The following is a 23,420-nucleotide window of genomic DNA, read 5'->3' as shown; positions in this document are numbered from 1 at the left end:
ATACCGGTAGTCAACACCTTTATTTAATATACATAAATAAAATTATTTTCCAAAATAAAATGTTTTTCCTACCTACCTACCCTATATTTTTCCAGCATGTAATAGGAAACAAGTTAAAAAAAAAATCCGGCCTAATATAAAAAAAAATTATTTGATTAAATTGCTACGGCAAAATTGTGTCAAATATATATTGATGAAGATCTGAAGTGGTCCAAAGCTAAAATTTAGTATTCCTTAAATATTAACGTTTGTTTGTTAACTGCAGACCTCTTTCAAAAATACAATTCCATCCAGAAATAATTTTAAAGTTTTTAAAACATTTCGAACTGAAGGCAGCTAAAGAACAAGAGGATAACTGGGTAACATATGAAGAGATGAAAACCCATATTAAATCACTCTACAGATCTCCCAGACTGACTGTTGGTTATTTCCAGCTAACTCAGCATGAACAGGTGCTCATGTTCCAACTAAGGACTGGACCTGATAGGCTGAACCAGCACATGCATAAGAGGTTCCAGCTAGTACTCTTCCATGTGCTCCTGTGGAGAAGCAGAACAGATGACCAAAAATGTCATCCAAGACTACACAAACCTACGGCAGCCGAGGGAGACTACCTGGACAACTACAACAACACATCGAAAGAAGCTGTATGGTACCAAATGTGATCTAGAGGACAGTATAATTCAGTTACAGCTGGCCTCGATGTGTAGTTGTCAAGCAAACGAAAAGAACAACAAAACATTTAAATTTTTATCCAGTTTTAAAAATATACTTACTTTGGTATTTGTTTTCTGCTTCTACCGACAGCTCTTTGCACTTTTTACATAATTATGTAACTTTTTAGTTTTTAATTTAATCCCATTCATATACTTACCTTTGACACCCAGTAGCTGGATTGTCAAACATTCATTCATTAATTCTAAAATGCATGCATTTACACTGTTCTACAGTGATTTTTGGAGTTTTGATAAGAGGCCTAGCATTTTGTAATGTGTGGGATAAATATTCAACACCTTTATAAGAATGAATCTGACTTTGTAATGACTTGTAATATTTGTCGTAGTAAAATCTGCATTTTAATGATCGCAGATTTTTTAACTTGGACCATGCCTCAACTTAAGCAAAGTAAAGGAATGATGTTATTAAGACAATTTCTCTTGCACACATATTACGTATGAAATTTGTTAAATATTTAATCATTTTAAGAAGTTTGTTTTATTTAACGACACCACTGGAGCACATTGATTAATTAATCATTGGCTATTGGTTGTTAAACATTCAGTAATTCTTAGGCCTAGTCATCAGAGGAAACGCGCTACATTTTTCCTAATGTAGCAAGGGATCTTTTTATATGTACTTTCCCACAGACAGGAAAGCACATACCACGGCCTTTGTCCAGTTGTGATGCACTGGTTGGATAGAGAAAACCCCAATCAGCTGAATGGATCCACCGAGGTGATTTGATCCTGCGATGCAAGCACCTCAAGCGAGCACTCAACCGACTGAGCTAAATCCTGCCCCGTAATCATTTTAAAGTAAAAAATTATTTATATTTTTTATTAAGCTTTATTCATATACAAGAGCCGTTTCTCAAATTACAGATCAATGTTAGAACCACTATAAGCTACTAGGGTTCAGCCATCCAGCTCATGCACTGGGTTGCCTCAGTTAAATTGGATAATTCGTTATAAAAAACAAGCCTAACAAAACACGCCCAGATCAAATGAGAATAGGAAAACCGTATAGTGTTTTCGGATTTGCCTACGTAGATCAATGCAGAGTTCAAATTTTACCACGGCAACAATGGCAAGACTGGGATCAATCCTAGTCTGGTTCACAAAGACAGGTAGAAAAACATTCAACAAAAATACTGTGGGCAAGTAATACATGAAAGAACTAATTACAATTATTAATACATGTCATGAAAAAGGTCTGCCAGAGGTGGTCAGAAAAATGTTAGTTTGTTCTGTTTAACGACAGCACAAGAGCACATTGCTTTATTAATAAACAGCTACTGAACGACATAAAATTGTTAATTCTGAAGACCGTATTTCACAAAACCAATGCCCTTATGAACTATTGGTAATACCAAACCTTTTGATGGTAACATACTTTTAAGGTCACTGTATGCAAAGTTTTTGTTTCTCGTCTTTATTTTCGTCGTTGTTTTGGAGGTTTTTTTGTCATTTTGGGATTCTTTTGGGGTCATTTTCAGTGGGGGGGGGGGGGGGGGGTCTTGTTTTTTTCTTTTTGGGGGGTAGGGTGGGTGGGTTGGGGATATGTTTTCATGTATGACGATTGCAACTGAGTCCATTTGTAACAACAAAGTAATTAAAAATAAACAGATCTTTATAAGACTCAACTGCATCCTTGACAGACTCCGAAAACCATGTATGTTTGTGTTCTATTTCTGCCACATGGTACCCAACCTAATATTCCATTCATGGAAAGCTGACTTTTAAAAAGTATGAAGTACTGGAATATAGAACTTCTAAGTGTTATGAATGCAGGATATAGCTCAAGCTTTAGCTTAGTGTCAGGACACCAACAATGCTCGACAAGTGTTAAGTTTATTTTGTTTAACGACACCACTAGAGCACATTGATTTATTAATCATCATGTCAAACATTCGATAATTTTGAGAAAACGTTTTTCAATTAAGAGCCAAGGGATCTTTTATATGCACCATCCCATGAACAGGATAACACATACCAGAGCCTTTGATATACCAACCGTGCACATGAAATACCATGGTATATATAAGGCTATGGCATATACCATCCCATCTGTATTACTGGTAAACTGAATGCTAAAATAAACTTCAGTTTTCCATATTCAGAGGTGGCAGTAATTTTCCATTCATTTCACAAGATCAAGTAAGTACTTACCACCTAGTGTCTGTAATATACTTGACCGCGGCATTAATACTATTGACACACTAAATGCCTTTCAATGCAAACTGATATGAGTATGGTTAATTTCAGTTGTTGCTACACCAACTTTGGTTATGCAGCGCTTACAAACCATTCCACATCTGTATTTAGAAGTTGGAATTCACTTCCAGTTCTGTTGTTGTATTTTTTGGTGTATCAGTGGTGAATGATAGAATGCAGTTTGATTCGCTTCCAATTATGACTTAACATCTAACAAAAGAAATGATACAGTTCCACACATGACGTTATGCAAAAGCAACAGGACCATCATAACCATATTCGGTCTTCTCACTTTCCAGTTCCAAGTCAGCGACATCATATATACAAATGATGTATGGAATATCATTATGTTGCAAATCGAGTTTCTGAATGTGAATGTGAAAGTAACAAAGTAGAATCTACTAATCTAAAATAATCCACTACTTAATATTTTTTGCAATGTGTATTTTATACACTTCTTAAAATTGGATTAATACAAAGTATATGCATTTGTTTGTGAGGTTTTTTTTGGGGTGGGTGGAGTGGCTTCTCTCAAACAGTCTCCACCCACAAAAAAGAGAGAAAAAATTCAAGTAAAGCTGAAAGCCAGCACAAAGAAAAATTCAACAGTTTTAAGACAATATGAAAAGAATTTATTCCGTCATGATCTACGCAGAAGATATATACCATAATGACAAAACACACACATTGACTACATTATTTTATAACAAGGCCAAATACAAATTAGGCAGTAGCAAATAGTAACAAAAACAATTACACAATGTAATGAATGCATAATTATATATTCCCAATAACAGAAGTTCAGTTGTAATCATGTCATCTTTCTTCAGTCGATTATCCTGCCACTAAATATTTTATAATGCAATCACCAAACAAATGATAAAACTTTAAAAGGCTACTGTAACGAACTGCAAATTAATTTTCTCTTTAACATGTTTAAAAGCTACGTTTAAGAACACCGTATTGGTAAGTAAATGAGTATGGACAATAACTTGTATTAATGGGTTTAAACTTAGAACTGCATCTGGGATATTGTAAAAATTCCCAGTTACCAATTCAAAAAAAGTTTGTTCACGAAGTAGCGTTGGTGGATAAATTACTTAGCCTTGGTGTTGTAAACTGAAAACCTGTTGTTGGCCTGTGTGTTCTAGATCGAATATGCTTTTAGGTACATGTACATGCTGCAAAATCAAGTCAATAAATAATTTTTCTTAGCTTCCTACGACAGGCTAGTACTTAATAGGTCCAGCTGGATAATATAACATGAAAACTTATACACAACTTATACAGACTATGACATCCAATGAAATGTACTTGGGTTTTTTTTAAAATAATAATTATATTTTTTCCCCTTAAACCCCCCCCCCCCCCCCCCCCCCCCCAAACTACTGTACATTAGGTACATGTACAGGGCCAAAAATAATAATGTTGCATATTAAATGCAAAACAACAATGGCATGTTTTACTGGTGTAACACAAAAAATCACTAAACATTCTATAAACTGTTAATACCCCCATTAAATTTATTTTTTACAGTTACAATGTACCTCAAACATTATTAAAGAGCATCCAAAAATTGAATGTTCACACAATTCCATTAATACACTATTTTGAGTGAAGTAATGCACTACTCTCTACAAAGCAAGTCAATTACAATGCAATAGTGGCTCATGCGATGCAGTTTGATCTGATTGCAGTAATACATGTATTGAGTAAATAAGTTTGTACATGTATGTACACATCAGTCATTTTAAAGATTCCTATGAATTCAGTAACATGTAGGATGTGACAAGATGCTGAATCCTGGTGCCATTTTAAAAAAAAATCCATTTTCAGTCTTTTTATACACAGAAACAAATATATATATTATTCAGGGCTCAAAACAGGAAGTAAAATCTGACCTGTTGCTATTTTGTTAACAGCAGGCTAAAAGAAATACGTCTTGTTAACAAACAGCACATGTACATGTATGGTCTGCTGGAAATAGAATATGGGATAAGGGACGGGTTTAAAATGGTTTGTGAAAAATCAGAACCTTCAAGATGCATTTTAGAGAATAAAATTACAACAAAAACTATACTCAAAACAGCAGATGAGATGAGTGTACATACATTTGTCCTTTTTTTTCTTCTTCTTTTTGGGGGGGGGGGGGGGGGGGTGTTGGAGGATTGGCTGCTGATTTTTTTTATTTCACCCGCTAGATCCATTTTGAGCCCCGATATATATATATATATATATATATATATATATATGCAAGTTAGTGATTACTTTTAAAATTTGTTTTACGGATATTTAGTTTTTTTACTTGTACCAGCAAGAGATAGAAATGAAGGACTGAAACAGTACATACACGTAACATAAATACTGGGCTTATATAACCAACATAACCGGTGCTATAGATGAAGACAATAAAAATGATATAAAAAATTCTCAAACTAGAAGCTGGAAATCAAAGTTAAGGCTTATGCATTTGCAGTCTTTTTTTCTTTTTTTTTTAACTATACCACTGACATAAAGCACATATGGAAATAACCAGAGAAAATGTTCTTGTGGTTAAAAATGTGTATATGTATGCTGTGAGGCATTTTTTTTAACACCTTGTATACTTGACTGTACCACAAAATTTTACATTAAAAGCTTATTTACAATTAATAGTTTCAGACTGACATGTAGATTAGTGTGGTATTATGTGCATTTTGTCAAGTGAAACCACAGCTTAGAACAAGACAATAGTTGTTGCTATACAAATAAATTTAGGTATCACTCGAAATTAACATAGCCTTGTGTTATATACAATTTTACACATTTGCATGTGCAGGTAATAAATCTCATTGCACAACCAAGTAATAATTAGCTAACCGGCAAAAAAAAATAAAACCCACAAACAAGTCACGTGGCAGTGAAGAAACACTTTTCTCTAATTTCAGTTTGATGCAAGCAGACTGGAATATAACAATGTAACTATTTTGCTCTTAACAAAACTTTACAAAGATAAAACATTACAACCTACTATAATTTATTTTAAATACGTATCCTTCAAATATGTAATGATCAAATTTATCCACAAAACCCTTTTTTCTCTCTTTTTTTTAAAATATTTCTATTTTGCAAGAATCTATATATGACGTGAACAATGCAATTTTAACTTTATGTTCAGGTCATGGATCCGAACCCACAACCGACTAAACTTGTAAAGAGTAAACGAGTATAACACTTTAGACCACACATCTGCTTCATCAATTTAATGTATAATTTAAACTGTTAACATGATACAAATGATAGTAATATATTTAGACAGAATACAACAAGATTGTCAAATACTAAATTGGAAACAATGTCTGAGAAATTACTGGCCAAATTATTTAGGTTAGATCTGAAAGTGGTTATTGGTTTTATTTATATTCCTTGCCATTTCAACATTTTTTAAATTAAAAATTATAAACTAGTAGTTAAAATTTAATGAATAATGGCTTACGGTCAAAAATGCACTCAAAAGTGTGGATTCATATTTTTCACAATTCAACACTTCCGTATACATTTCCCACTACATAACTGGTATAGTAAGTATATTATGTTATATCTCAAATGTCCCCTAACAGCTTACCATGTCTGCCACAGGCCACCATGCTACACAATATCAATAGGCAAAATGATCAAACGTCAGATCCTTGTTTTACCAGATATGAAGGAATGTTAATAACATCGAAATACATGTATCGAGAAATTTGTACAACAGATACCAGTACCAGCTGCATCTGCATGTATATGCCACTGTTGTGTATTAAATTTAAAGAGATGAAAATACCTAAAACTTAAAAATTAAGAACCACCATATAAGTAAATTTGCCAAAGCCAATACTACCATTTCAAATGTATATCAGTAATTTAATGTCACACACTCCTCCCCACCCTCCATCATTTTCTTGTCATAACAAAATGGTATCAATACAGGACTAAACAGTCAACTCCATAAATACATTTTGCAAGGATCAGTATGATAAATAATTTTTATCAGGGCTGAATAGGTTGTCAGCTGTTGGTTAGTATATTCTGTACACCACTGCCAATTACATTGGAATGAAAGTTCAATTCTAGTGCTAGGACAAGTAAAGTACATGTAATAGGTTTTCCATTGCCACAACAAATCACACCAAATCAATCACTGGTGGTCCATCTTTAAATAAATTTCAACTGGCTAGCGCCACTGTTTTACTGTGGACAAAATACATGTAGACTATACTCAAGCTTTTAAATTTTAGCAGTGGTTTTATATAAAAGGCAGCAGGCAACAATTTGCTGCAAGATCAGACAGCCTTCTGGCAACTTTCTCAAAATGAAGCACAATAATTAGAAGAAACAAAAGAGAAGGAAAAAGCATTTTCCATATATTACAATAAACACAAATACAAAAGCATAGCAGTTATATAAAAAGCATTTCAGATGTCAAGTGTAATCAGCACTCTGTCCATGTGCCAGAAAACAATTTTTATAGTATACGACCAGGTTTTGATTACACAGTTGTACACAAATCATGGTTAACGATTCTGCTGATGCAGGGAAAGCAAGCTCCAAAATGTTTTTCTCAGTCTCATATCCACACCTGTTTGCAAACCAGTCGAAACATCACACACGTGCAATTAATGCACTTTATTTCATGTTGAGGCTGAACGTAAGCAGATGTATTTAATTACATTAACTGCATCTGATCTTCACGCATGAACTTGACAGTCACTGTCAACTACCATACTGTATGCTCTGTTCTTGAGATGGGTTCAAAAGATCGTTCCATATGCTGCAAAATTTTATCAGAAGAAAAAATGTTTGTCCTGCTTGCTGTTTCCTAAAAATATTGTGGCATGTTATAAGAGGTTGCACTTCAGAAAAATATACATGCAAATACTTGTGCACATTGGATGTGTATAATCATTAAAGCAAAATACATTTGTGCCTTTTCCTAGATCTATTTTGCAGTGCTGCCCTGGTTGCAGATTCAAAAACTTCTCGTACTCCATCTTTGGTCTTTGCTGAACATTCTAAATAGTGATTAGCACCAATTTTAGTTGCCATAGCATTCCCTTCTTCGTACTTCACAGGCTCTTGTTTCATCTTCAGCAATTCTCTCTTTGTGTTCTCATCATTTCGAAGATCTCTCTTGTTTCCAACCAAAATTATTGGCACATTGGGGCAAAAATGATGGACCTCTGGGGTCCATTTTTCCGGGATATTCTCTAAACTGTCAGGACTGTCTATGGAGAAGCACATAAGAATGACATCTGTGTCTGGGTAAGATAGAGGTCGAAGTCTGTCGTAATCTTCCTGGCCAGCTGTGTCCCACAGAGCAAGTTCAACCTGCAAGTACAAAGAACAACAAACCGATTAACACTTTTTAATAGATGATTGGGCTTTTTTAAACAAAGGTTGGAAAACAGTCAAAACACAGTCCTGAAAAAACATTTTTAAAGGATTTTGTTTTTCGTTCAGACAGAAGGCCCATTTGTGATAGATGGAATTCAATGATTTGTTTGTTTTCTTTCCATACATGTTAAAGTACAACATACAACTGTAAAGTCTTATTGTGTTAGAAATTCTGCTTTGAATTATGACATAAAAATTGAATAATGATTTTATTTTTATTTAGTAAAAATAGCATTTTTAAAACTTTAAGCAGGAAATCTCAAATAGAACCACTGAATGCATATTCAGTGTGTGCAACTGAATAAAAGGAACTGGCCTATTTGTGCCAGATTTAACTTTATTTAGGATGACATTGATATTCTAGCTTTCTTATGGAATGCTGATATTCAGTTAATTTGTTTTTTAAATTAAAGAAATATTTATTTAAAGAAACAAACTGGGAGGGAGGGTGGATTTTTATAAATTAAACAACTGTTACTAGATAACTAGCTTCATTCCATGTCAAATCAACAAATCGCCCACGCACTTCGGTCTCCGATTCACTTGAAATTTGTACCAAACATGCCTCAGTTGTCCACATGAACAAATCTCAAGTTTGAGATCTGTATTTCAAATAGTTTTGAAGTAATGGACATTTTCCTAACTATGGTAAGAGTTAAATTTAGCTGAAAATGGCCTCGTTAATTTTCCTGCTATATTTCAAGACCTATTATCTCAGGACATAATGGACTTAGCGCCCTGAAATTTTGCATAGGCACCAAGGAGGTTATAAAGGACAGTGAATGTAAGACATTGTTTTAGAGTCTGGAAAATGGGTGCTTGTGAAATAAATTTGCATTTGCGACAGTTTTTATGTATATCCAGGCATTCAGTATGACTGAAAACACCAGTCTGCTGTAAATCAGTCCTTTATAACCTCCTTAGTGCCCATGCAAAATTTCAGGGCTCTAAGTACATCATGTCCTGAGATAATAGGTCTTGAAATATGGCAGGAAATTACGGTGGCCATTTTTCAGCTAAACTGAACTCTTACCAGTTAGGAAAATGACCATTACTTCAGAACTATTTGAAATACAGAGCTCAAACTTGAGATTTGTTCATGTGGATAACTGAGGCATGTTTGGTAAAAAATTCAAGTGAATTGGAGACCGAAGTGCGTGGGCGACCTCAAATATTTGTTGATTTGACATGGAATGACCCTTAAGTCAATAATGACAAAACGTAAAAATGTAAAACATGCTACATACAAGTATATTAATGATAGTAATTAAAAAACTGCAATTCATCTTACACACATTGCCAATGTCTGTTCTAAGTATTAAAACAGCAACAATAAACGCAACAAAGCTAAATGTTTCATCTCTATCAAATCACAAATACACTATTATTGTCAAATTGACTTTTGTTTTTATTAAGACAGTTAACACACAATTAGTTTGTTATTGACAGCAAAACAAAACGTTTATAGTAGTGACACTCAAATATGTGTACATGTACATATGCACAATTCAAAAATTAAATACAAAATCGTTCAACTCTGGCTGCATCCAATACAGGTAAACAATACATCTTTTCTTTTCAAATGGACACTTCCACAACCAGTTCCAAACACAGTGAGACCTCATATAAATCAACACTCCAGTAAGACAGAAATTCCAACTTGTGGACAGTCGAAATAAAAACAAAATCCAGACACACTATATTTATTAATCTGAATCACTGACGAGATCCCACAATTCACTGTAAGATTATGACACAAAAAACCCAACAACCAAACAAGTAGCTTGCTCTCATTCATCACAGAAGATAGCAGACATCAAGATCAGTCCAATAACTGATATAAGCCAAAACCAAGTATTGTACTGCATGGGTGTCAACTTACCATTGTGTCAATACCAATTTACTGTACCGAGCAAATTTTGGTATTGAAAAATGTTCCTGCCATTTATTAAAACACTAACAATATATCTGACGAACACAAAATGGGTTGGGTATAAATCAGACGAGAGCCTTGTGTATGGAATTTAATTTTATTTAAATGAAATTAGCGTGTAAGCCCTAACTCAGGCATGCATTTAAAGCTGAGTATACTAAAAATACTGCTCGATATTGGTATAGTATCAATACCGAATACTGTACCGATACAGAGGTAAATCAACCCAACAATACCGATATCGAACCTCAAATTTCTACACTGCCCAGCTTTAATTGATACCTAGTTTAAATATAAATATAAATATCGGGCACATAAATATCACATGAAAAAAATAACTGCATTTTAAGCTTTAAAAACACACATCGAAAAACAAAATGTAAGTTGATTCAGGGTAGACAACTCTTTATGTTCCAGTACAAAAAATCCATATCAATCCATACTAAATAAAAGGATATAAGAAGTTTTTTTGTTTAACGACACCACTAGAACACATTGTTTTATTAATAATCAGCTATTGGATGTCAAACATTTGGTAATTTTGACAGAGGAAACTCCAGTAGTATGAAGGATCTTTCCCCCAGACAGGAAAGCACATACCACCAGTTGTTGTGCACTGGTTGGAACGAGAAAAACCCAATCAGTTGAATGGATCCACCAAGGTGGTTCAATCCTATGATGCAAGCACTCAACTGACTGAGTTAAATTCCGCCATTATAGTGTATATATTTAAGGTAGAGGCACTGATCTTCCGTTTCAGATTTTTCCCTTTTCCTTTTTCAGATTTTACAAATTCCAATGTTGTTTCCCCTGTTAAATCAATGGGAACAAGCAATGAAAACATGTGATAAAACGTCTAGATGCGCTGCATTAAACATTTGGCGTAACATACAAAGGTACTAGTGTCGTAGCGTAGCACAAGCCAATGTCAGTGTCCATAATTTCTAGTTCATAAAATAAATTTAAAATTAATAAAATGCACAATTTAAAAGCAAATAATGTTTTGGAAAAAAAATGGAAATTCTGTTTCAGATAAGGCATTTCTGCGATTCCGCAATCGTGGCAAATCAGTGCCTCTAATAAGATTTTACTTTATAGTAAAAATTATTTTCCCAATTACTTCTGTTAAAGGAAACATGTCACGTAAACCATATTTGGCACCAACCATGTACAATTAATTATAAATTGAATCACCTAAAAAAAAAAATTATAAAAAATTAATTACTTAAAATATCTCCATAAAAGAACCCCAGATAAGAGCTCTTAGCGGAAATTGCCGATCTTTAATGAGCAGGGCAATCACGAGGTCCGTGACGTCAGAGACGCGTCGCTTGATCTGAAGCCTTACACTTAAAAGCATTAGTCCGTACCACTCATAAAGAATCTAAGACTTGCACAGCTTACCAAAACAATGAGTGTTCGTTCGCAAAACGTTTTGCCGTATCAATATGAGCTGTTAGTAAATGAAGAAAGACACACATTTACTTACAACAGTGATACTGAAGAAAAAAACGGATAGCGAGTCGGAGGGTGGAGAAACTGATGGTGCCAGACCAGACCGGTCGACCAATTTACAGCCCGGAGCCCGAAAGCAACCCGGAGACAAAACCAAAACTCGGATGCTAATGCCGAGGTGTATACTGTTCATATTTAGCATAAAGATACACCTCGATATGATGTATTTAAATATGTAAAAAATATAAATGTAGGACAAACATTTTTGGGTGTTTTTTAAAAGAAAATGTCGCATTTTTTATGTTCGGGCTGTACATAATGAAATCTGTATGCACAGTGTAAACAAACGCTCTAATTTACGACAAGGCGCTTCACTTTCATTAACCTGGCTTGTAAAACAACATAAATGACTTGAGAGTATAATCAACTTTTAAACTAAATATATTTCTATTTGCATCAATAGAACGAAATGGGGTTATAGTATTTTTCTCTCATAAAAAAAAGTAGCATATTATTAGGCCTATTGGTAGGGTGCGTTAGAGTAAAAACGACCACTCACGATACCCAAGTGATAATTTTCTTTTCTTTGGTACTACGTAATTGGTCAGTTTTGTAATTTTAGATGGGAAAGTCTACTTAATCAAGGGTTTTACAGCATTATTTACAGTAATGAAGCAGGGCGGCTGATAATGTCTATTAACATTGTACTATAGTCGCGACAGGTTACGCCACAATACCCTGTGATCTTAAAAAAACTGGCACGTATTTTGTACGTATGTCTAGACCGTGGTAATCACTTACCTGGTCGATACCCTGCAATATACACCTGCCAATCAGGAATCACATGTGCAGGCCACGGAAAGAAAGGACCAATTAACTAAAACAACACTCCGATTCTCAAGTCAGCCCGTGGATGAAACATAATAGTTATTTCGACACCGACAGTAGTGGGGTTTTTTGTATTGAACTTCGTGTTGCTTTGGGGCTTCGGAACGTTTTTGTGACGTATTCCACCCGAAGATTAAAAACATTATTTAAAATTATTATTGTTTTCTACACGTTTTTTAAAAAGATATTTAAATACATCGTACTGAGATGTATCCTCATGCCAAATCCCATGTTTGTATATGCCATATTTAATTACTTATTGACGTTTCCTTCTTCGGACGGTGAATACAGATTTTGTTATGTAGGCCTACAGCCATAACATGAAAAATCTATTTTTTTCCAAAAAAATAAATAAATAAAAAATTCTACATTTTTGTTTTAACATATATAAATACATCATGCTGAGGTGTATCTTTGTGCCAAATATGTACAATGTACACCTCGGCATTCGCAACCGAGTACTGTTTTTGTCTCCGGGTAACGTTCGGGCTCCGAGCTGTAATTAGGCTGACACCAAAGTACTATGCGGTGTTGGTGTCCAATCTTTTCTTTTGCGATAAAATACACGCGTCTTTCTTCGGATACAATCCTTTGGAAAACCATAAAAAGACAATCCCGATCGTTTAAACTGTTTATTTTTACACCCAAAGGCCGCGCAGTACGGCACTGTTGGACTGAAAAGATCGTAAGCCCCTTACTCCATATATAAACAGTTAACAACAATGGAAGAGTACAGCGGCTCTGACGTCACTTCCCTTTTTTCCGAACGCTCACGAAGAAATATGCATAAATCGTACTTTGATACTGATTAGCGTAATTTCTTAATTTTAACTTAACTACACGTATTTTATTGTTATAAAGTTATTTGTATATTATTTTTATATCATTTTTCTTTTAAAATGAGCTATAATATGGTCTCGTGTCATGTTTCCTTTAATGAATGTATTTTTCTTCCTAATTTGTTTATACTTCAGCTGCTAAAAAATTTAGAACCCATTGATATTTTGCTATATTTTCAAACAGGTATTCTTATTAATGAGCTAAAAGTGGTAAAAATTGCATAGCAGCTGGCACTCAGCTCACATTTCTTCATTTACCGGAACCTCTCAACTTAATATTAAAAAAGCAAACTGCGTAATCATACATGGCACTTTCTTCAAACTACATGTTTGTTTCAATTTTGTTCGTTTCTTCTCTATAGATGTACAATTCTTTACACTTTCTTGCACCCATGCGACTTCCTTGTCCTCAGTTGGTAAGAAAGCTAGTTTGACCCACAGCACCAAACTAATCAGTATTAGCAGGGAAAAGGCATAGTATTTGAACTCTGTGCCCTTTAGCATTGACAAAAGCAGCCATGGAACACATTCCAAGGTGGCCCGATCCTAAAGCAGACAGGGAATGGCAGGTGTGTCTAATTTGTTGATGGGTATAGCAAGAAGTAAGGCAGAAGAGGCTAGTCAAAAGAGGAAGAAAAGAGAAAGGAAAATGGAGAGAAGACAATGGTATCTAAACCTACAAGTCTCTGTTGCGTCTTCCAGTTGATAACATGTATCTGAACCTTAACTTGATGTGCTTTTAAATTTCAGGACATCAATACTGCACACGAATTTAAATTGTATATCAATCTGAACAGTATTTTTTATATATTTTAGTTCTGCTTAAAGCTGGACATTGGCAGAAACAAAACTGTATGGTAATTATGAACAGCAATTTGTAGAGTTCAAAAAATGTTCATGGTATGCATTGCAATTCTAGAAAGACGGTGCCACAAAAAAGAATTAATGCTGCATAAGTGTATGAACAAAGTGGATTATGGTGATGGTTAGGTAACAAAATTTATTTAAATTTAAAAAAAACACACTAATTAAGTGAAAGGGTTCAATTAATTGTGTGTACATCACAATATGCAATGATTAGAAGTTTTGTTTTATTAAGTACTCAAGACGTGATCACATATATTAATTACTTCAGAAACAACTGATAAAGTACAGCCTGTCATTTAACCAAAGCAGAACTAAAATGATCTTGATGGTACCAAATATGCCATCACAATTTATTAAAAATGCAACAAGTCACATTTTTAAATACAATGAATATATTCAAATAGCATATAGCATTAAAGTTGTTATAAATACAGATGTATATAGTATTGTGGTCCGCAGGAATGCATAAAAGTACTTTTTAATGACACACCAGTGCAGGGAACATTTTGTTCAGTAGCACGTTACACTGCATGTTTCAGAGATTGCTAAGCATCAACCTCTACAACTTCCCACAGCAGTCAGCAATGCCTTGTAGATTACTGTGGAGTTTTTAGTTCTCCTAGCACTTCTTTTTTTCTGGCATGTTTTGCAGGCGTTGTATGTAAAACAATTCTTAAGTTATGTTAAATAGTAATTGCTAATTAATTTTGAAAACAAAATATTCTCTGAAGTGTTGACAATAAAAATGTTTCACTGACAAAGGAGAATATAAAGAGAGACTATAAATTTTACAAAGGTAACCTACTGGTTTACTATCAATTTTAGAAAAATTTATCTCTTTCCAACACAAAATATATCAAATAATGAAACTGCTTTATGCAAACATTTTCATGGCTAATGAAATTTGATAACCTGGGCCATAACAATGTTTTAATTGGCCTTCTTATGTTTCAATCCTGAATTTACGATTAGTAGTTTCTCTATTTGCCTTAATTGATCATCATAATCTGCCAATGCCAGCAGTGTTTGAAGAATAAATAAGAATACCAGTCCAATGAATCAATATAAGTTGGTGCCAAATTAAAATTACTGAATTTAATTTTATTAATAAGTGTTAGTCTGTCTATTAATTAAAATATTTGTGTAGTGGAATATTGCTCAATAGAAGTGGTTTTGACAACAAGCACACTATTTTGCTCGTCTGAGTAAATTTGAAATAAGTGCTACATACTTAAAACCAAAAACTGTTCAGCAACAAGCAACTAGATGTATTTTTGTGTATGAATAGTTTTAGGGCAAACTGGTAAAGAACCATTAACATTTGATTTAATATCAAAAGTGTACAAGCTCCCATTTATTATTGTAGTGTGCAGGCTGATTTTTACTCAAATTAAATGAAAATGCAACGAATCTGGATAACATTCAACTTTTTCATATTAGCTCATCAATGGCAAAATGTATACATGTGGTGTACATGTACATTATATAACATCTGTACATTTGAAATATGCCTACATAGAGCAAAGCAACCTTTTAGTCATTTTTATTTGTTGCAAAAGTCACTTTAAAAAACAATTGCTACAGGCAGGGTCAAAATCGCAACCGTCACATGATAAAGTGACAGTCCTACATGTTATCAACATAGCAGCTCAATCGACCAATGGGGGAAAAAAAAAGTATGTCTCTTATACTGTATGATGTTAGTACTAAACAGAACAGTACACGGTTTGAAACTGATATGGGTAGGTAACAATTGCTGCTCAAAATGCTTTCTGATAATCAACTTCACAAGCAGCAGAGTCACTCTTAGAAAGTTCCTGTAAACAGTGTCATCTCAATCCAGAAGTACAAGGTTTAGATTTAAGCATGCCTCTTGCCAAAACATAATTTGCAGATAAGTAATAAACACGAAAAAAATCACAAGTACCCTTAACCCGTAGGTGGTTAAGTGTTTAAACAATTTAAAATTGGATACTGCATTTAAAACAAATTATAAAAATGTATCTATTAATTTTCAAGATTTTGGGGTACATAATTTTACTTTTCGTAACCTCTGGAAAAAACCCTGAATTAAGCACATTGAGCATAAATGCACAACAGCGATCGATAAGCAGTTTCTTTTACAGTTGGAGCCCATATTGCAATGTTTTTACCAGAAGAGAAAGATAGGGGGTGAAAATGAATAACATTTTATTACATTTATAAGGCCAATAAACATGTTTTTTCAAGTTGTGTTGACTTTTTGTGCAATACCAGGCTACAAGTTTATTAAGAATATGTGCTTTCATTAATATCAGATTTAGGGTCAGAATATAAGAATGAATCACCAAATATCTATATTACATAATTTATCCATGAAAATAATTTTGTATGTTTGTGAAATCTTGTACTGACAAAGAGATTGTGCAAGTATCTTTCTTGTTGTGAGAGTACACACACAATTACATGTATGGTATACATACTTATAGTCTTCCTACCATTATATATTAATTTACCATCATCAAAACCCAATAGTTACTGGCATCATAAAAATGTGTTGTTGCTTTTTTTCTTGTTTAATAAATATATGTATTTATACATTGTAACAAACTATTTATAGCCAGTGTACACGAAGTGTTAATTTATTGTTATTACACACTGATTTGGGTTTTTGGGGTTGTGTATAAATTACACAAGTAACAGGATTTTGGAGGTCAAAAATGTGGTATGGAAAAGGCAGTAACTGAAGAGTTTTACTTACTACTAATAAAAGGTTATTAATTTTCAAACACCATGCAGTTAGGACAATGTACATTCTTTAAAAACAGTAAATTATGAATGCCCAGTGAACTTGTAAAACATGCATAAACCAGATGAGAAATGTGGCAAAATGTTGGAAACGCTTTGAAAATCAACAGTACATGCCCAAAGAGTTTCAAAATCATGCACAACAAACTGGCACTCACCGGAAAACTTAGGATCAAAGAAGAAAAGTCAAACTGGCTTCTTCATCATGTTCAATGTCAAAATTGATGCCGGTTTTGTAGAAGCAAAACACTGATAATGTTTTACGGACATTTTTAAAGACACTTTTTACAGCTACATCGCGAATCAGGGTTTTTTTATTATACAAGTATGCAACCAGTGGAAGAACGAAGCCAAACCACCTTCATGTTGTTGAGAAGCACTAAAACAATAGAGCTAAACACAGGTACAACTGCTATACCATATATCACAAGTAAATAAACTCAGACATCTCTCCTTATCCTATTCCTGCAAAATATATTTCCACACAATTCAGCACTAAAAGTAAATACTGCCACACAGGAGTCCCAAGGTCCTTAATGCTGAACCTGAATGTCAAAAGTTCTTAATAAAACTGCAACATCACCTACCCATATAATAAATGGTTATTAATGAAAAACAAAACCACATCTAGTTTTAATAAAGGGTGTTTTCCGTATCAAGGGATACTGCCAACTACCTTGATAAATTATACACGTTGTTTGCAATTTTTATAACAATGTACCTTAACTCTTCAACTTCTGAAATAGGTCCCACTTCAGAAGATTAATTCAACCCCTGCAATTGCCCACAGAGTTTTTAATTCTCCATGTCACTTTTTTTGCTGTGGACTTATTACATTTTTTTCACTGCAGATTTTTTTTTTGCCGTTTACATTTTCTTAATTTCAGAGGTTGATTAATTTAACAAATATGTACAATTTTATGTACAAGCTAATCATATATATCGAAAAATATTATGTCAAGAGTCACAAAATTGACATGGACAACATATTAAAAAATTAAATAATAAAAAAACCTACTCAACATGAAATTCCAAGTTCAATCTCAAGCTTTGTGAACACATTGGTAAATTATTTAAGGGGGTTACCCGCTTACATCATAAATGGGTTACACAACTTTTCTATTCTCAAAACCCTTTGTACATATTTGCCCAGAAAAATTACATTATGGGTCAACGACTGTACACACCACTAGCGACATCTGTGAAAAACAAAATGACACCAATCATATGTGGTAATTAACCATTTTCAATGTCAATGAAATAGGCTTCAAATAAACACTCATTTGATGATGCAAATGTATGGCCTCCACATCTACTGGTCTTACAGCATTCTCAATAAAAAGTATTAAAAAATGCTGGTTATGTACCATGTAGAACATAACCATTTATTTACCTCTACAGAAATGAAAATCAATCGCTGAACTGATTTTAGAATGTTCTGTGATGAATAAAGACATCAAACAAAGGAATGATTGGTACTTTGTTTAATCAGCCGCACTTGGATCATAAGCATATTGGTCTGAAGATTTACAAAAACAAATCTTCAGACATAAGTTTTTAACTGGCAGCAAGGGGACCCCATGTACATTTTCTGACAAAAAGAACAGTACATACCACAGTAGACATCCCATTTCGACCAACATAGAAGATTGATAAAATGTGTAGGCTTTTAACACTCTAGGACTGACCTACATTCTGCTTCATCAAAGAATGCTTTCTACTACACAAAAGATATACTCCTCACCTGCTTGTTATCAACTTCAATATCTGCTACATAATTTTCAAAGACTGTTGGCACATAGACTTCAGGAAATTGGTCCTTGCTAAAAACTATCAGAAGACATGTTTTACCACAGGCACCATCTCCTACTATAACTAATTTCTTTCGTATAGCAGCCATGATTCAAACCTGTCAAAATAAAATAAGAAAAAAGAGAACATTAATTTCACCACTTAAAAAAATCATATGTAATTGAAATGACCACTATCAAGGCTAGCTTTAGGTGAGCAGAAAATTTCATCAAATTAAACTTCAAAACTTGCAGAAACCCTTTTTTCTTTTTTGCCCATTTTTTTAAAATCCAAAACTTGCGAATTTGACGAGTGCCAGAAATAGCCCTCATTATACAATCCCAGCTATTAACCATGGCAACACCACAAAGACTGTAGCACCATATCTTGGCTAACCACAAATATAAAACGACAATTTAGAAGAACCTGTTTGGATGACTTTACCATAAAAAGTTAAACACAATGGCTGCTAAATATTGAATGAGTTTAAGGCTGATGACTGACACTTGCCACACCATTGTTTTGGCTTCATGCACAACAAATGTAACATTTTACTGAAATTTGTGTTGTTTCATTTGTCAATTTGTCCCTTTCGAACTTAAAACATATATAGATCTATAATATTGTAAAATAAAAACAGATCAACAAGTACAAAGCATTGTTTGCTCAATATGGAACTGGGAAGTATTTTAACAGGTAAGTCAGGGAACATTCATTATATTCAGTATCGTGTCGCGATTTGCTGCACAAATTTAAAACATTAAACAGAAAACAATTTCCCTGTGATTAGACCCTTTTAATGTAGCAAAGCATAGTAATAAAATACTGTGTGCACCTGATGGTTCTGTTAACAGAATGCTAGAAAACTTTCACAAGTAAAATTGCTTCTTTTTATAATGTGTCAGATTGAGTGAAAATACAGTAAAATGTTTCATTTATAGTGTATGTAGATGCAAAACTGATGGTGATGCAAGTGTCTGTCTTCATCAAACTTATTTCATAGCTTTGTGGATAATTTTTTTTTTAAGGCGAGAACGGTACGACATTCTCTACAAATGATAGTTATTTAAACAAAATAAGATACACATGTATACAAGTATCAATACAATGAGAACAGTAATATGAATGAATAACAAAGTATTAGTGTCTGCGAACAGACTTTATAGTAATAAAAATAATAATGTAAACTTGTTAATGTGTCATAACACGATATACCCCATAGTTACCAGGATGCGAACTTAAGAATTCGTCTCCCACAGCAATTCTTAAAAGAACTGACACGAGTTAAACGGCACACTAACTGCAATTTTGAGTTTGCCCACGGCGATGTTTTAAAATGTGACATTTGCAGCAAATATACATGACTGAAAAGTTATTTTGCTGTATGTAGACATATTTCAAACGTGCAAATGTTAAATACTGGGATTATAATGTACACCAGGTACATTTTGCCATTGTTGTGCTGCTTTATCACTGGCACAAAAGTGCCGTCAGTAATGCTCTCTACCTACAGCAATTTTTATTTCAAAGACGGCAATTGCAGTCAGTGCCATCACCAAGTCCAAGCCCATGGTAATCACTCGTATGTTTCATGGGCGTACATGATGGGGGGGGGGGGGGGTTCGACCGAACACCCCCATAAATCGCTTTTTTTATAATTTAATATATCTGACATTATATTTACTCAACATAGAAATATATGCCCAATATCTCTGCAATCTATTTTGGAACCCCCCTTTTCAAAATCCTATGTATTGGAACCCCCCTTTTCAAAATCCTATGTACGCCCATGTGTTTGGTATTTGTACATGGGTTACCAGACAATATTTAAAAACCTGATGTTGCTAGCACTTAATATCAACTAATTTAGGCAAATTGATTGATTATAAAGTAGTCAGGCATTGAATTTAGGAAATATTTCTTAGGTTTCCGCCAGAACCATAAACACAATTTATTATAGGATTAAGTTTCATAATCTTACACTGGGATTTGCAGAAACACAACATCATGCTAAATTTGCAGCCTATATATTTTTCAGGTATATGAGGTTGGAATAAAAATCATGCATGTATTTAATTTTCCATATGAGTGTGGTTAACATCTGCGGTGACGTCATGTCAACATGGACTCCCTTATATCCCACTATTCACAAAATAATGTTCTCCAATCTTTCTTTCCCCAGTAATATCATAAATTGCACTTGTATAGGGAACTAATGAAACATTTAGCAATTATCAAAACTAATCCACAGTTTGATCAAAACAAACGGGAAGTGAAAAGGGGGTCATTACCATAAAAGGCGTTTGCGCTTAATCACCTAAAACTTAAACGTTCAACAGTTAAAAAAACACGTAATATTCGATTAAATAATATAAAAAGGTTAACTGATACCGCATACCAATTGAAACTCACTAGATATGGGCCGTTGTACCCCAAAAATTACCAATTCTTGTGTTTTTAGGCGTCAAACCCGATCAAAGGATTCAATCAACGGTCAACCACACCTCAATTGAAGCCTAGAGGGGGATCTAGCAATTCCAAACGGAATTTATGACGTATTTCCGGTTTTGGAATACTAAACCTTATACTTCAAAAAATAACCTTAAGTGCGTAAATTTACAAGTGCATTGTTAAAGAGTTAGTTTGTTTTGTTTATCGACATCACTAGAGGGTATTGATTTATTTATCATCGGCTATTGGATGTTAAATATTTGATAATTTGACATATAGTCTTAGAGAGAAAACCCGCTACATTTATCCATTAGTAACAAGGGATCTTTTATACGCACCATCCCACATAGAGGATAGTACATCACTGCCTCTGATATACCAGTCGTGGTACGCTGCCTGGAGTGAGAAATAGCTCATTTGGCCCTCCGACGGCGGTCGATCCTAGAGCGTCCGCGCATCAGGCAAGTGGTTTACCTCTAGGGTACGCCCCGCTTCATGCGTTGATTAGAACGTCATTCGTTATTTTATTTTTTTTATAATAGTGGACAAGCCAACATAAAGCAAAACACATTTTGATATATGCACATTTGCATATTAAAAACAATCTTCCATTTTAATATCATTCTAATAGGATCATTGAACAAGGTGATCCCCGTCGATGGGCCCATGGGGCTATTTTTCGTTCCAGCCAGTGCATCACGACTGGGTTATCAAACGCCGTGGTATGTGCTACCTTGGGTGTGGCATGGTGCATAGACCTATCAAAGATCCCTAGCTTGCTACTAATGGAAAAATGTAGCGTGTTTCCTCTCATAGACTATATGTCTGAATTACCAAATGTTTGACATCCAATAGCCGATGATTAATAAATCAATATGCTCTAATGGTGTCGTTAAGCAAAAACATATTTTTTTTTTTTTTTTAATGTGCAAGGTGGATCACAGTTTCACTTTGTAATAAAAATAATTTTACATACATAGCAAAACGTGAATAAAAAATAGGACTACACAATGTTAAAAACTATTTTGGAAGCAATACATATGGTTAATAAATACTTGCAACATAAAATGATTGTCCTAATAAAAAACAAGCACTATTTTTTATTTATAATATCAAACTGTGCAACATTGATGGGTTTTTTTAATTTTACAGCATGGTTCTGTCACATTTGATAGTCTGTACTATCCCAAAATTACGTTTCATAATTCCATAACTACACCTTTTCCATACGTTATATGCTAACGATTAAATCCCCTGAAGTTGTATAGGGCCTCCTGGTATATATATTAAAACATACTGTAGATTTTTCACTCTATGATGATTGTTTTGCGTTGGATGTATCTTGTAATATGCCATTTAAAGGTAGGGTCAACTCCAACAAGAGCCTTATGTGTTGGAAAGATGCATACCCGGACCACCAACACATACTGACACTTTAGCAAATGAAAAACGCGTAATTTTAGAGTTAATAAAAAACCATGATTATTCCTGCTAACTGGGGGCAGCCATTTTGTTTCATTTTTGTGATGTCCGGTGGGATAGCTTGGGGCGAAGTGACGTCAGCTCCTGACCATCTACTGTATGTACAGTGTAAACAAAAGCAGTAATTTTCGACAAGGCGCTTCTCTTTGATCAACCTGACTTGTAAAACAGCATAAATGACGTAATAATATAATAAACTATTTAACTAAATATATTTTAAGTTGCATTAACGGAACAAAATGGGGTTATAGTATTTTTCTCTGTTTAATAATCCAAAGGAAAAATGTACACTATTACGCCTATTAATATGCTACGTTGGAGCAAAAACGACAACCCACGATACTCAAGTCGGCAAGTGATAATTTTCTTTTCTTTGGGACTACGTAATTGGTCAGTTCTGTGGTTGTAGATGGAAAAGTCTACTTAATCAATAGTTTTACAGAACTATTTACAGTAATAAACCATGTCCATTACAATTTTAGGGGCGACAGGTAATATTCCACAATACCGGTATGTATTTTGTGTCTAGACAGCGTCAATTAATTGGCTCGTCTGGTTACCAATCAAATACACACCTGC

General features: G+C 34.0%; 1 protein-coding gene across 1 annotated transcript in view; it reads right to left on the bottom strand.

The window, feature by feature from the left end:
* The window catches only part of LOC121368415 (ras-like GTP-binding protein RHO), a 28,583-nt gene extending 7,129 nt beyond the window's left edge, over positions 1-21,454 (bottom strand). The window contains exons 1-3 of the mRNA XM_041493140.1: positions 21,321-21,454; positions 18,862-19,026; positions 7,906-8,282 (exon numbers count right to left, since the gene is read on the bottom strand). Coding sequence (XP_041349074.1) covers positions 7,906-8,282; positions 18,862-19,017 — 533 coding nt within the window. The 5' untranslated portion in view covers positions 19,018-19,026; positions 21,321-21,454. The remainder of the gene's footprint in view (positions 1-7,905; positions 8,283-18,861; positions 19,027-21,320) is intronic.
* Positions 21,455-23,420: the final 1,966 nt, after the last annotated feature.

This window comes from Gigantopelta aegis, chromosome 3 (assembly GCF_016097555.1).
Source record: "Gigantopelta aegis isolate Gae_Host chromosome 3, Gae_host_genome, whole genome shotgun sequence".
Lineage (NCBI taxonomy): Eukaryota > Metazoa > Mollusca > Gastropoda > Neomphalida > Peltospiridae > Gigantopelta > Gigantopelta aegis.
The sequence above is the reverse complement of the archived record's forward strand: the minus strand, read 5'-3'. Positions and strand labels throughout refer to the sequence as shown.